A 15,489-nucleotide genomic window follows, 5' to 3' on the forward strand; every position below is an offset into this window, starting at 1 on the left:
TTAATCCCCCAGAAACTGAATATTTTACGTTTCATGGCAAAGGTGGGCTTTGAAGACATGATTTAGAGTGTGGACTTTGAGACAGGCAGATGATTTTGGATTATCCAGTTGGACCCAGTGTAATCACATGACTCTTTTTTTTTTTCTTCCAGTTTTGTTAGGAGATAATTGACATACAGTGCTGTATACATTTAAGGTGTACAGCATAATGAGTGACTTACATACATCATAAAATGATTATCACAAGTTTAGTGAACACCCATCATCTCATATAGATACAAAATTTAAAGAAATAGAAAAAATATTTTTTCCTTGTGATGAGAACTCTTAGAATATACTCTCTTGACTTTCACATATAACACACAGCACTGTTCATTATATTTATTGTGTTGTACATTACATCCCTAGGACTTATTTATCTTATAAGTGGAAGTTTGTACCTTTTGACCACCTTCATCCAGCACTCCCCACCCCCACCTCTGGTCACCACAAACCTGTTTCTCTATGAGTTTGTTGATTTGTTTTCAAAGTATAATTGACCTACACTACACCAATATGTCACCATACAAGACATTACATAATTATTAACTATAGTTCCCATACTGTACATTTCACACCTGTGACATTTATTTTGCAACTGGAAGTTTGTACCTCTTAATCTCCCTCACCTATTTCTTCCCTCTTCCCACCCCTCTTCCCTCTGGCAACCACTTGTTTGTTCCCGGTATCTATGACTCTGTTTCTGTTTAGTTATGTTCGTTCATTTGTTTTTTAGATTCCATACGTAAGTGAAGTCATATGGTATTTGTCTTTCTCTGTCTGACTTATTTCATTAAGCATAATGTCCTCTAGGTCCATCCACATTATCGCAATGGCAAGATTTCATTCTCTTTTATGGCTAAGTAATATTCCATTGTATACATACACATCTTTATCCAGTCATCTATTGATGGGCACTTGGGTTGCTTGCGTATCTTTGCTATTGTAAATAATGCTGCAGTGAACATAATGTGCATATATCTTTTTTAATTAGATAAAACCCCAGGTGTAGAATTGCTGGATCATACGGTAGTTTTATTTTTAATTTTTTGAGGCTTCTCCGTACTGTTTTCCAGAGTGGCTGCACCAATTTATATTCCCACCAACAGTGCACAAGGGGTCCCTTTTCTCCACATCCTCAAAAGTCACATGAATCCTTAAACTCAGAGAACCTTTTCTGGTTTTGGTCAGAGAGAAAGATGTGAAGACAGAAAAAGGGTCAGAGATATGCATTGCTGGTTCTGAAGATCGAGGAAGCCGTGAGAGCAACCTCTGGAAACTGGAAAAGGCAAGGAAACAGATTCTCCCTTAAAGCCTCCAGGAAGGGTGATGCAGTGGTTAAGAATCTGCCTGCCCATACAGGGAAAATGGGTTTGAGCCCTGGTCCAGGAAGATCCCACCTGCCACAGAGCAACTAAGCCCATGCACCACAGCTACTGAGCCTGTGCTCTACAGCTCTCGAGCCACAACCACTGAGCCCGCCTGCTACAACTACTGAAGCCCGAGCACCTAAAGCCCATGTTCTGCAATAAGAGAAGCCACTGCAATGAGAAGCCCTCGCACCACAACCAAGAGTAGCCCCCACTCTCTGCAACTAGAGAGAGCCTGCGCACAGCAACAAAGACCCAACACAGCCAAAAATGAATGTATAAATAAATAAATAATTTTTTTTTAAAAAGGCTCCAGGAAGGAACTCAGCCCTGCTGACATCATGATTTTAGCCCAGGGAGACCAGTGTCAGAATTCTAACCCTCAAAATTGTAAGGTAATAAATTTGTGTTGTTTTAAGCGACTAAATGTATGGTATTTTGCTACACCAGTGATAGAAACTAATTCACTAGCTGATCTATAATTTCCCCTTCCACCAAACAGATCAGCAGTGAACTGTGTGTCCATGCACTGCCTCTCTTACCCAGAGGCATCCCCATATAATTATTTTATTAATGATGTTTGATGATGGTGTTATTGGCTGACATTCAGCAGCACTATAAAAGTCAACCTTATGAAACTCCTTGCTGTTTTGTTTTTGTTTTGTTTTTGTTTGGGGATCTTAGAATCCCCAACCCAGGGTCAAACCCACGCCCCCTGCATCGAAAGCGTGGAGTCTTAACCACTGGACCACCAGGGAAGTCCCTCCTTGCTGTTCTTGCCACAATGATACTGTTGAGGAAGATTTCATTGCACCAAAGTGTCCTCTCCATGAGTACCTGCAGGAGAAATTTATTTTCTGTCCTAGTACCTGGAAGAGGGACTCCTGCTTGGGTTTCCCTCTTTGTGTTGGCTATTGGGAAACTTAGAGCAGTGATTCTCAAGCAGGGGCATCTTTGGGTGGAGGAACTATCAGAATCACCAGGGCAGCTTTCGAAAACTGCGCTTACACCCCCCAGAAATTCCAATCTGTCTCCCTAGAGGAAAGTGTTCCTGGTTGCCCCTATAAGATGCATTGCTTTGGCGAGCCCCTGTCCTGTTTAGAAAGGCAAGTTCTATTCCTCAGGTCTTCTGGGTTGGGGAAAAGGTGAGAGTTACTGTCTTGAACAGCAGTTCTCAAATGTGGTCTGGGAACCCCTGGAGGGACCCCAAGACCCTTTCAAGGAGTGCCTCAGGGCAAAACAATTTTCATGATGTCAAGTGTATGATGTAGGTTTCCAAAGGATTCTTTTTTTTTTTTTTTTGGTTGTACCAGGTCTTAGTTGTGGCAGGTGAATTCTTAGTTGCAGCATGCATATGGAATCTAGTTCCCTGACTAGGGATCAAAATTGGGCCCCCTGTATTGGGAGCACAGAGTCTTAGCCACTGTGCCACCAGGGAAGTCCCCCAAAGGATTCTTGACACATGATATCCCAAGAGACTGGATGCAGAAGCAGATATGAGTCTATTAATCAAGACACTAAAGAGGTTTGCAAAAATGTAAAAGGACTCCACTCTTCTCACTTTTTTATGTTTTGGAAAATACAGTTGTTTGGGCTTCTCTGGTGGCACAGTGGTTAAGAATCCGCCTGCCAATGCAGGGGACACGGGCTCGATCCCTGGGCCGGGAAGATCCCACATGCCAAGGAGCAACTAAGCCCATGCGCCATAACGATTGAGCCCATGGGCCACAACTACTGAAGCCCGAGTGCCTGGAGCCTGTGTTTCTCAACAAGAGAAGCCACTGCAACAAGAATCCCACGCACGGCAACAAAGAGTAGCCCCCCCCACTCACCACAACTAGAGAAAGCCTGTGTGCAGCAACAAAGAGCTGATGCAGCCAATAAATTAATTAATTAATTAAAAAAACATATAGTTGTTTTTCATAAAAATATGTTATTTACATTAACATAATGAATTTCTTTTTAATGAATTAGTACATATTTTAAGTATTTCTCAGTTTTAATTTCAAATGCAGTAAATAATAATAGATACAATGCACTAAGCAAAACCTCTTCAGGTTTCTCAATGATTTTAAGAGTTACAAGGAGGTCCTGAGACCAAAACCCTTGAGAACTGCTAGAGTGGAGGAAGTGAGGGTCTTCCTGACAGGCATGCGTTGCATTAAGCACTCTTCATACCCTCTCCTTTCTTACCTTCTTTTTGCCCATTGCCTCATTTTTCTGAGTGTTTGTTGAGTAAATGACTGGTTCTTTATCTGTGGAAAGGAAAATGCCTACAAATGAATTCCTGGGGAGACTTAGAAACTCCAAGACTGGGTTTCCTTCATGGTGCAGTGGTTAAGAATCCACCTGCCGGGTGAAGGAGAAGCTGAGACGAAGCGAGAGAGTAGCACAGACATATATATAGTACCAACTGTTTCAATAGATAGCCAGTGGGAAGTTGTTGTATAACAAAGGGAGTCCAACTCGAGGATGGAAGATGCCTTAGAGGACTGGGATGGGGAGGGTGGGGGGGACTCGAGGGAGGGTGGGGGGGGGAGTCAAGGGAGGGAGGGAATACGGGGATATATGTATAAAAACAGATGATTGAACTTGGTGTACCCCCCCCAAAAAATAAATAAATTTTAAAAAATTTAAAAAAATAAAAATAAAAAATGAATCCACCTGCCAATGCAGGGGTCACAGGTTCCAGTCCTCATTCAGGAAGATCTCACATGCCTCAGAGCAACTAAGCCCATGTGCCACAACTACTGAAGCCCACGTGCCTAGAGCCCTTGCTCCACAGCAAGAGAAGCCACTGCAATGAGAAGCCTTCACACTGCAATGAAGAGTAGCCCCGACTCACCGCAACTGGAGAAAAGCCCGCAAGCAGCAACAATTTAAAAAAAAAACAAACCCAAGCTTTTGTTAACAAGTCTGAAGCTGTTATCCCTGTTATCCTAAAATAATACAACAGCCAGTTATTTTATCAGCAAAATGGGTTCATTCAGGAGCAACAAAGAATTGGCATTGGGGACATGCACCTATGGCAAACCACAGGCAAGCTGGGTAAAGCAAAGGAGAGTTAACTCTTTTATAGAGGAGAGGGAGCAGTTGAGAGGGTCTGTTATAAACAGAAACTCCATTGGAAGAAACTGGGAGTTCAAAGTATAGTGGTTTTTCATTGGCTAAGTTGTGACAGTCTGTCATTGGCTGAGCTGTTGCCAGGTAGGGAAAAAATCTTTCTTCCTCCTGCTCTGGGTAGAAGTGTCGTGTCACCTCCTGCTGGAGATGCAAAGTACTGTCTCTTCCACTTGGGATCTGTATTGACATCAAGTAGTATGTGCATGAGAGCTCCCCCTTCTGGCCTCCCAACTCCATTCCAGTGAGGTTTCCCTTCATTAATTTTCACACCACATCATTTACCTTCATTGCCTGCCATGCACTAGCTAAGGTTAGCAAGATTAGCAACTGAATCCAGTCAATTGTTGGGTCTCTGTATTTGCATTTCCTCTCTCTCTGATAGACTTCTCATTTTCCCTCACTCTCACTGCCCTGGGATTGTACCTCCCAAAAAAGCAAAAGCATGTAGGCTTCACCTAGACCTCTATTTTCTAGGGCAACTGGACAAATAGAATATTATTATTATTAAGATAATTTATATTATTGATAATATTATTATATTACTTATATTATTGATAAGAAAATAGATATATGTGTGTGGATACTTTTTGTTTGACCCCCCCATTTCCACTGCCTACACGTCTCCATCCTGATCTGCTCCCCCAGAGGGTGACCTTTGTGGGCCACATCATGGGCTCCCTTGCACTCTGACTTCTGGTAGGTTTCAGCTGATGGGAGGAGTTGGCAGGTGTTCAGAGGGTAGGAGAAGAGTGAGAGAGGGACTTTTCTTTCCCAGCTCCCTCCCTGCTGAGCCACAGGTTGATAAAGGTTGCATTCCTCCACTGAAGGCACTCCTGTGGGCTGGCCTTCTCCTGCAGCCCAGCTCTCTCCCGATTCCAGTATCAGCTCCCTCTCTTTGCCTCTTCAGGCAAGGCTCTCCAAATTGCTAGCCTCCAGGTGCTTCACCATCCCTGTTGGTTTCCCCATTCCCTAAATAGTTGGTTTCCCCATTCTGTAAATATTTCCTTCATTAAACTCTCCTCAATTCCTCTTTGAGGCACCATATTTCTTAAGTAGATTCCTACTGTACATACTGATAGGTTGAGTGACTTTCCTAAGGTCACACAGAGGAAGTGGCAGAACACCTGAGGATTTACGCTAACACAAAGAAGGGTAGAGTCTTTTTCAGCACTACCAGCCTGCCCAGCCCCCTCCCAGAATCCTATGTCTTGCCCAACCTGCCGGAATCTGTGATCCTTTTGTTGGGATGGGATTGAATTCCCTAGGGCTCCCGTCCCAGACCTGGCCAGCAGCTCCAGTAACCAGAGCTGTGTGAGAAGAAAAGGCCAAGCCATTGGGGTAGCCGCACCCCAAAGAGAGAAGAAGTCTCAGGTGAGTCACGCCACTGAGGGGCCACTTTCCCTGTCCCAAGGGCCACTGCTGACCTGCAGCCCTGCCTCACCAAGGACCCAGAACTTTGGCCTCCCAGCCCCTGGCTGTCCTCTCCTTCCACCTTGGCAGGTTCTCCACTCCTCCCTCCCCCACCCAGTAGGTGTCCTGGAGCTGGGACATCTACCTCCTACCCCCACCCTGGGCCTCTAGAGATGCGAGATGCACACAGGTCTCTGGGTGGGGACTTCAGGCTTCCTACTTCCTCCTTCTAGCCCCAGATCCACTCAGATTCCCAGAGATGGGCTCCAGCCAAGGAGGGTGGGGCTATTCCTGGGACCATCAGGAGTCACGAGCTGCCTAGGCAGAGACAGAGCAGTGGCAAGGAACAGATCTTCACCTATCTATGTGCCTCCAGCTGACCCAAATATACCATGTCCCAGCACCTGCTTCTCCCTCTTGCAATCCTCGGTAACGTCAGGGGACAGGGCATGGCTACAAGGGGGCTGGGTTCTAGCATCTGGGGAGCTGGAAAGCAGTACTCCAGGGTTCTGCCTGGGGACTGGGGTGTCAGAGGAGGTAAGGGAGGAGGACAGCAGAAGAAGGTGGGAGTGAGGTGTCCGGAGGGGGAGGAATAGTACTGTATATGGGAGGAGGAGGAAAGGAGGCCCGGGTGCCATGGGGGGTGGAGTACCTGTAAAGTTTGCTGGGAGGGGTCAGGGAGGGCACATTGTAAGTGTAGGTCTCCAGCCTCTTCCTGCCTCCATCTTTCCAGCCATCAGTCCCATTCTAGGAGCCTTCCAGGACTCAGGTAAGGCAGCTGGACCAGGGGAACATCACCTGCAGAGGCAGAAAGGATGGGAGGGTGCCGGCAGGGCAGCTGAGAGGGCAGGGAATTGGGGAAGAGGAAAGTCGGAAGATGGTGGCTGGGCATTGTCAAGGGCTGTATGTCACCAGTATCATCCTCTCTTTACCCTCTGATTCCCAGCTCTCAGTCCTACCCAGGAAGAACCTGAAGATCTGGATAAGGAAGCGGGGAGGGGTGGTCCTCAGATCTTGAAGGAGGTTAAGGCCGGCTACGCGAGAGGGAGGTGGAAGTGATCAGAAACTTAGAAGTGCCCAGGTTCTCTCTGCACCTTTTTCAGGGTGCAAACGTTACTGGAGTGGGGGGTGGGGCTTTGCCCTGAGTTACCCGGATCTCTGGAGTCGGGGACAGAGGTGGGCAATGACCTCCTCCTCCACTGCAGACTGCGGTCGCCCTGAGCCCTCTGGCCGAATCATGGGGGGCTCAGACGCGCAGCCGGGCGCCTGGCCGTGGCAGGTGAGCCTGCATCGGGGCGGGGGCCACATGTGCGGGGGCGCCCTCATCGCCCCCTCCTGGGTCCTCTCGGCCGCTCACTGTTTCGTGACGTGAGTATTCGCCCACGTCCAGCCCCTCTCCTTCAAAAGCCAAGCCCACCCCGCAGCTGGAGCCTGCAGACTCAAGGCTAAATTGGCGCCCAGCTGCCCCCGCCTCCCTGCCCTCCCCTGAAGCTAAGCTCTCTTCGGGGCATCCAGATTCTGAGTGTGGTGAGGCTGCCAGCAGACTCCTCCCACCACTCCACCAAATAGTCTGAATTCCGTCTTTCCAATGCCCCCCGTCAAGCACCCCCAAATCGCAACCGCTCCTCCCCCTTTCAGGAATCTACCTCAACCCCGGATTGCCCCAGCCCCAAATCTGGGTGGGACTCCGCCCCTCCTGGCTTCCCGCTGACCCCACCTTCTCCCCAGCTCCCAGTTCCCAGCTCCCACCCCCACGAGAGCCTACCGCCTAACCCCATCCCGCCTTGACCTCGGTGCAGGAACGGGACCTTGGAGCCCGCGGCCGAGTGGTCGGTAGTGCTGGGCGTGCATTCCCAGGACGGGCCCCTGGACGGCGCGCATGTCCGCGCGGTGGCAGCCATCCTGGTGCCGGACAACTACAGCAGCGTGGACCGGGGCGCCGACGTGGCCCTGCTGCGCCTGGCCTCGCCCGCCAGGCTGGGCCCCGCCGTGCGCCCGGTCTGCTTGCCCCGCGCCTCGCACCGCTTTGCTCACGGCACCGCCTGCTGGGCCACGGGCTGGGGTGACATCCAGGAGACGGGTAAGTGGGGAGGGGGGCGTCTCAGGAGGTGGGTTATTGGAGAGGTGGAGCCTACCAGGTGCGGGCCCAGGGCAGCCTTCACTGTGTGCTTGATGGGACCGTTTCTGAGATGGGGATGTACGAAGAGGAGCAGAGAGGAGCAGGAGGGGACGTTGGTTTTGGATGCAGTGAGCTCAGGTGCCATTGTACACCGAGAAAGAGATGTCCAGGAGGCAGCTGGAGGGGACCAAGCTGAGCCCTGGGGAACAGGGGGCTGCACTCCTGCCACACAGCATTTCTCCTCTGGTTCTGCCTACAGACCCCCTGCCTGTCCCCTGGGTGCTCCAAGAAGTGAAGCTAAGGTTGCTGGGAGAGGCTGCCTGTCAGTGTCTCTACAGCCGGCCAGGCCCTTTCAATCTCACTTTCCAGCTATTGCCAGGGATGCTGTGTGCTGGCTACCCAGAAGGCCGCAGGGACACCTGCCAGGTGAGGGGAGGCCCCTGCACCTGCCTGCCTGCCTTATCAATAGGAAGCAGTGTGAGGAACAGATGGATCCCATCTCTCATATTTCTGATCCTCTTCTGCAAAAAGAGGGCAAGATTGCCAATAGATGGGATTGGTGTGCGGATTACAAATGAACAGGACTTGGGGCTCTATAAATGGGCACTGTTATTGATGGCAACATAGTGCAGTGGTCACATGCCAGACTCTGGCATGTCGGCCTGGTTAGAAGCTGAGCACTACCGCTTATTAGCTGAATGGCTTTGGCCAAGTCATTTAACCTCCCTCTGTGCAGACTTTCTCACCTGGAAGATGGGGATAATAGTGTTACTCGTGGGGAGCTTATGATGATTAGATAAATTTGTACATGTGATAAGCATTTAGAACAGTGCCTGGTCCTTAGTAAGAGCTAAATAAGTATTAGCTATTATTATTATTATTATTACTATTATATTATCCCATATCCTAGCCTATCGCACAGCACCTGTTACTAAGTAGATACTCAACAAGCAGTGTTTTTTTTTTAATATATTTATTTATTGGCTGCATTGGGTCTTCGTTGCTGCACACAATCTAATTGCAGAAGGCAGGGGCTATTCTTCATTGTGGTGCACAGGCTCCTCATTGTAGTGGCTTCTCTTGTGGAACTCGGGCTTTAGACACGTAGGCTTCAGTAGTTGTGGCGCACAGGCTTAGTTGCTCCGTGGCACGTGGGATCTTCCCGGACCAGGGATCGAACCTGAGTCCCCTGCATTGGGAGGCAGATTCTTAACCACTGCACCACCTAGGAAGTCTGAAGTAGTTATTTTTAAAAGTGAATTAATCCTTCACAGAAGGGAATTTTCCAGATAACCTGCTGAAGGCCCAAACATGATATATTTTAACCATTTTCCCCAGAAATGTTCCTCGAGTGGCACATACTTTTGAGGGCACTCAAGCATGCATGGTGGTGATGGGGACTCAGGCTAGATGGTTTTCAGGGTCCCTCCCAATTATGAAGTTCCAGGACCTGTGGACGTAATCCCACTTTCTTGAACAGGATTGCCAACAATTCATCTTCTACACCAGTGCTGTCCAATAAAACTTCCTATGATGATGGAAATATTTTCTATCTGCACTGTCCAGGATGAGTCATTAGTCACACTGGCTATTGAACATTTGAAAGGTAGCTAGTGTGATTGAGGAATTGAATTTTTAATTTTATTTAATTTTAATTAATTCAAATAGCCATATGGGGCTAGTGTCTACCATATTGGACAGCACAATCCTAGATGATTCCGAGCCTTCTTTGTAACCCTCCTCGGGTCACAGAGATGCCTGACCTGGAACACAGTGATATCTTAGGGACAACGCCCCAGTATTAAATGGCTCCAGAACCCTTGTTTTAGTATCTGTTCCTTGTAGTTCTTCTTCCTTGCTTGACTTCAAACTGTCCCTTCTTGCTGCTTTTCTAATAGCCTATTTCCAAGTCTTTTCCTCCTGAATGCTGGCATCTCTGATTTACTTTAACAATTTTTTTTTATTTATTTATTTATTGGCTGCATTGGGTCTTCATTGTTGCACACGGGCTTTTCTCTAGTTGTAGCAAGTGGGGGCTACTCTTCATTGTGGTGTCCAGGCTCCTCATTGCAGTGCCTTCTCGTTGCAGAGCACGGGCTCTAGGCATGTGGGCTTCAGTAGTTGTGGCACATGGGCTCAATAGTTGTGGCTCATGGGCTTTAGAGCACAGGTTCAGTAGTTGTGGTGCACGGGCTTTGCTGCTCCACGGCATGTGGGATCTTCCTGGAGCAGGGATCGAACCTGTGTCCCCTGCATTGGGCGGAGGATTCTTAACCACTGCGCCACCTAGGAAGTCCCACTTTAACAACTTAACAAGGAATTCTAACAACTTAGAAATCAAAGACAGAGTTTGTTTGAACTATTTATTGAACAAGAATCATTTGGCTCTGAGTGAGACCTGCAGGCCTCTCCGGCATGGCCTTTAATACATTAGCTTGGTGCTCTTGGCTTTGACCACTCATCAGCCTTTCTGCTTTACAAGGCTTTCTTCTGTTTAGAGTTGTAGGGATTATACAGAACACGGCACAGCTGACAAAGGTTTCTAGGAGAAGGTGGCTGTATGTAGGGCCAACCAGAAGAGGTGTAGAACCTTTGCAAGGTGATCCAGTATAAGCTGGTGGGTCCCTGGGCTGATCCCATGACACTGAGTCATCTACCATCAGGGAGACTCTGGGGGGCCCCTGGTCTGCAAGGAAGGTGGCCGATGGTTCCAGGCGGGAATCACCAGCTTTGGCTTTGGCTGTGGACGGAGGAACCGCCCCGGAGTCTTCACTGCTGTGGCTTCCTATGAGGCATGGATAAGGGAACAGGTGTTGGGCTCAGAGCCTGGACCTGCCTTTCCCACCCAGTCCCCGCAGCCCCAGTCAGGCCTCCCGGAGCCCACGGATGAGAACTGCACCATCGCCCTGCCAGGTGAGGGGGGCAGGACCCCCGGATGTCAGCTGGATCTGGGAGATTTGAATTCTGGTGGAAACTGCCTGGGGTTCAGGAGGCCCCCTCACTCAGGCTTCTCACCCCTCAGAGTGTGGGAAGGCCCCGAGGCCAGGGGCCTGGCCCTGGGAAGCCCAGGTGGTGGTCCCAGGATCCAGACCCTGCTATGGGGCACTGGTGTCTGAAAGCTGGGTCTTGGCACCTGCCAGCTGCTTTCCAAGGTGAGTGAAAACCAGATCTCGGGCAGATTCTTGCCCCTTCTGCCATCAGTCTGAGACACTATCTAACTGGTCCCAACTCTTCCCCTGGGTAGGCCAGGGGTAGGGGTGTGGGGTACCATTGAGAGGTATATGATCCAGCTCAAAATTCGGAGTCCTAGTCTCTCTCCGGCGCGAACAGAGGGCTAATACAAATTCGACCCGGGATGGGGGGCGGGGGTCCGCATGCACAGTTCTCAGGTTTGGGATGCAAAATCCTGCCTGGAGATCCGGAGTCTAAGGGTGGAGGTTTAGAGCTGAGTGTGCGGGACCCAGCCCACGTCCCCAGTCTCCCCATCCCGCAGCCTCATCAGCTCAGACCGCGCGCCCCGCGACCTGGACGCCTGGCGCGTGCTGCTGCCCTCGCGCCCACGCGCGGAGCAGGTGGCGCGCCTCGTGCCACACGAGAACGCCTCGTGGGACGACGCCTCGAACCTGGCGCTGCTGCAGCTGCGCGCGCCCGTAAACCTGAGCGCGGCCCCGCGGCCAGTGTGCCTCCCCCACCTAGAACACTATTTCCTGCCCGGGAGCCGCTGCCGCCTGGCTCGCTGGGGCCGCGGGGGTAAGCTGGAGCCCGGCGCGGGCAGGGCGGGGCGGAATCGGGCCGGACGCGGCGGCAGCGCCGGCTCCCTCCCTCTCTCTCCCAGAACCCGCTCCCGGAGCCAGCTCGCTGCTTGAGGCGGAGCTATTGGGCACCTGGTGGTGTCACTGCCTGTATGGCAGCCAGGGGGCGTCAGTGCCGCCGCCGGGAGTGCCGCCGCAAGCGCTCTGCCCCGCCTACCAGGAGGAGGAGGTGGAGGGCCGCTGCTGGGTACGCGGTGGGGGCGGGGCCTACGGGGGTATGAGTGAGAAGGCGGGGCGGGCTGGGGCGGGGCCTAAGAGGGACGCGGAACTGGGCGCGGCGTTCTGGGGGCGGAGATGGGGTTAAGGCGGGGCCAGAACGCCATGGGGGCGGAGCCTGGCCCTGGAGGACTTTGGGGAGGGGCCGAGACTGGCGCGGCGGGCGGCGGCACCTTTAGCTACCCCTAGGTTTAAAGAGAATCCTAAAGTGAGGGCCGACTTTTTCCACAGGTTAGTATTGGAGCCTGGCTTGGAGGAGGTGGGGTTTGTTATGTCCGAGTACGGAAAGGTGTGGAATCCAGGAAAGCCTCAGGACCTTTGGTATCCCCTCATCAGCTGGCACACAGAGAGGCTGATGACACACACACTCTCTCGCTGCAGAACTACTCTCATTGGAGCCTCCTGTGCCGGGAAGAGGGCACCTGGTTCCTGGCTGGAATCAGAGACTTCCCCAGTGACTGCCTGCGTCCCAGAGCTTTCTACCCGCTGCAGACCCACGGCTCATGGATCAGCCACGTGACTCGGGGAGCCTACCTGGAGGACCAGCTGGCCTGGGACTGGGGCCCTGAGGGGGAGGAGACTGAGACACAGACTTGTCCCCCTTACACAGAACATGGTGGTGAGGAGGGGCATTTGGGGCTTAGGGGCTCCTGCGGGTGCTTAGATCCATGGTAGGGGCTTTGGGGGTCAGCTGCGGGGCTGCCACTAAGGGGTCACCTCCTCTCCCTAGCCTGTGGCCTGCGGCCAGAGCCGGCTCCGATGGGGGTTCTGTGGCCCTGGCTGGCAGAGGTGCACATAGCTGGAGAGCAAGTCTGCACTGGGATCCTTGTGGGCCCAGACTGGGTCCTGGCAGCCACTCACTGTGTCCTCAGGTAGGTCTCACCCATCTCCCTGGCAAGAGGGAAAAATTGAGAGATGGGCCAAAGGACTCTTAACGATAGTGGGCTGTTCCCCCTTTAGGGCTTTTATAGCAAAGGGAAATTGCTGCAAAGTATTTTGAGACAGAAGAGAGATTTGGAAGGAGGAATAATGAAGGAGTTAGTGGAATGACCCTGGAGGGTCATTCCACCCTTTCCCCTGGGCTGGGAAGGACTTCATCAGCAATGAGGGGAACAGGAAGTGACAGTGGAACTTGTTCCCACAGGCCAGGCTCTACAACAGTGCCTTATATTGAAGTGTACCTGGGCCGGGCAGGGGCCAGCCCCATCCCACAGAGCCGCCAGGTATCCCGGCTGGTCACCAGCATCCACCTGCCCCGGCACCTGGGACTTCGGCCCCCCCTGGCCCTCCTGGAGCTGAGCTCCCGGGTGGAGCCCTCCCCATCAGCCTTGCCCATCTGCCTTCACCCAGGGGGTACCCCCCTGGGGGCCAGCTGCTGGGTGCTGGGCTGGAAGGACCCCCAGGACCGAGGTGAGAGCCCCGGGTCCTGGGAGTGAGAAGTGGCTGGATGCCACAATCCCTGGGACAACCTTCCTTCCTCTCTCTAGTCCCTGTGGCTGCTGCCGTCTCCATCTTGACACCGCGACTCTGTCACTGCCTCTATCAGGGCATTCTGCCCCCTGGAACTCTCTGTGTCCAGTATGCAGAGGGGCAGGAGGACAGGTGTGAGGTACGGGGCCTGGGTATCCTGGTCCAGGGAGGGGAGAGGCAGTGCTGGGCAGCTGGACACCAGGGAGAGAGCAGGGTTGGAATTCTCGGGTGCTGGGTCTCAGATGGGAAGAAGCAGTGCTTCCTGGCTGAATACTGAGAGAGACCAGTGGCCAAGATGCCTGAGGATGGAGACAAGCAGTGCTTTGTGGCTGGGCCCTAGAAGGTGCAGGGGACCAGAAGGAAGGGTAAGAGACCCTTTTGGTCTTGGCTCTGATACTGTAGGTGACCTCAGCACCTCCGCTCCTGTGCCAAACTGAGGGAGGCTCCTGGGTCCTCGTGGGCATGGCTATTCGAGGCAGCCAGGAGCTATTTGCCGCCATCAGCCCTGAAGAGACCTGGATCTCCCAGACAGTGGGGGAGGCGCATTTCCTGACCCCCAGTGGCTTCCCCCACTGGCTCCCTGAAGGCGGCGACCTCTGTCCACCTGACCTGGCCAGTGCCTCAGGTTCCCCTCGGGCTGCTCTTTTCCTGCTGCTACTGATCTCCCTGACCCAGGGCTGAGGGGGCCAAGGTCCCTGGGCCACCTCCCCTTCACCTCCCCCACCCCCTCCAGCCCTGCACTTCCCGCCCAGTGGGGCTGGAATGTGGGCCAACCGGCTCGCCTGCCTTACCCAGAACCTCCAGAGCACCCCCACCCACCTAGACTGCAGCGGCTTTGGATAATTGGGCCTCAGTGCCCAGCTATTTTGGGCCCTGGCATTCTTAAGGCAGTGGGAACCAGCGGACAATAAAGTTGTAAACATGGACATGTGGCCTTGTGGTGGCTGGTGGCAGGCGGAGGGACCCGGGGAAGCCCCAGAGACTGGGCCTCTCCTACCTGGGCCTCTGTGAGTCAGGCCTTGGGCTCCCAGGAAATGTATCCCTGATAACGTGGCAGCTGCCCCTCATTCCTGCCCCAGGGCGGGGGAGGCTGAGCGGCCAGCTGGGTGTGTGTCACCTCCCCAGTAGAGTCAGCATCCCCAGCACCTGCTGGACACCTCAGCCCTAGCTCTCAGACCCTGCTGCCCCTCTCCCCAGGGCAAGGAGGACTGAGGGGGAGGCTCAGAGGAAGGGTCTGGGAATCTGGCAATGCAGGGTCTGTCTGCCAGATCCTGTGCCCACAGGGAGCTTCCCCATATTCACACCCCCATGCGTGGAGCCCCAGCGTGCCCACCTCCAGCGTCCTCCCCTCCAGTGTCCCCAGTGCACACATGTGACACTTGTACCCTTCAAGGTCCACCACATCCTGCCCAGTGCCCCCAGGGTTTGGGCCCCATCAAGAGTCCTTCATATGTACATCTCCCTCCCTCCCCCCCTTACCAGTGCACCTCCCTGCATTAATTCAACCCTATTCCCTGCTAACTGCTAAGTCCCGGCACACCTCGTGGGAGACCAGCCCACAAAGTGTTCCCAACATGGAGCAGAACACATGGACTGGGGCTCAGGAAAAAGTCATAGAGGAGGTTCTAGCACAGAATAACGGCAAAGGAGGGTCCATCTGGAGCATGGGGGTGCAAGCCAGCTGCTGAGGTTGGCAGAGGGGTCACCTCTGGGGCTGGAGTCAACGTCTTCGGATTGAGTAGGCAGAAGGTTGGGGAGGGGAGACCTACAGGCAAGCTGGAAGTTCTTGGGAGATTGAGGAGATGGGCAGCGGTTCTTAAAGGGCCTGGCTGATCTTTATTTTTGGCCGCGCTGTGTGACATGTGGGAATCTTAGTTCCCTAACCAGGGATCAAACCCGTGCCCTCTGCAGTGGAATCACAGTGATTAGT

At 52.5% G+C, this 15,489-nt stretch overlaps 1 protein-coding gene across 3 annotated transcripts; it reads left to right on the forward strand.

Annotated features, from left to right (window-relative positions):
* Positions 1 to 6,334: 6,334 nt before the first annotated feature.
* PRSS36 (serine protease 36) lies at positions 6,335 to 14,485 on the forward strand. 3 transcript variants are annotated; one of them, XM_057747676.1, is made up of 15 exons: positions 6,335 to 6,371; positions 6,676 to 6,711; positions 6,889 to 6,942; positions 7,148 to 7,310; positions 7,742 to 8,022; positions 8,321 to 8,487; positions 10,725 to 10,974; positions 11,084 to 11,213; positions 11,555 to 11,811; positions 11,897 to 12,060; positions 12,471 to 12,708; positions 12,820 to 12,961; positions 13,234 to 13,499; positions 13,577 to 13,698; positions 13,962 to 14,485. In XM_057747676.1, exons 1-15 carry the CDS (start codon positions 6,335 to 6,337, stop codon positions 14,238 to 14,240), a joined length of 2,586 nt encoding a protein of 861 aa, XP_057603659.1. In that variant the 3' UTR covers positions 14,241 to 14,485. The 3 variants fall into 3 exon arrangements, with proteins under 3 accessions (XP_057603659.1, XP_057603660.1, XP_057603661.1); XM_057747677.1 differs by having other exon boundaries at positions 11,897 to 12,042; XM_057747678.1 differs by lacking the exon at positions 13,577 to 13,698 and having other exon boundaries at positions 13,234 to 13,312.
* The last annotated feature ends 1,004 nt before the right edge of the window (positions 14,486 to 15,489 follow it).

This window comes from Hippopotamus amphibius, chromosome 9, assembly GCF_030028045.1.
Source record: "Hippopotamus amphibius kiboko isolate mHipAmp2 chromosome 9, mHipAmp2.hap2, whole genome shotgun sequence".
In the NCBI taxonomy this organism is placed as follows: Eukaryota; Metazoa; Chordata; class Mammalia; order Artiodactyla; family Hippopotamidae; genus Hippopotamus; species Hippopotamus amphibius.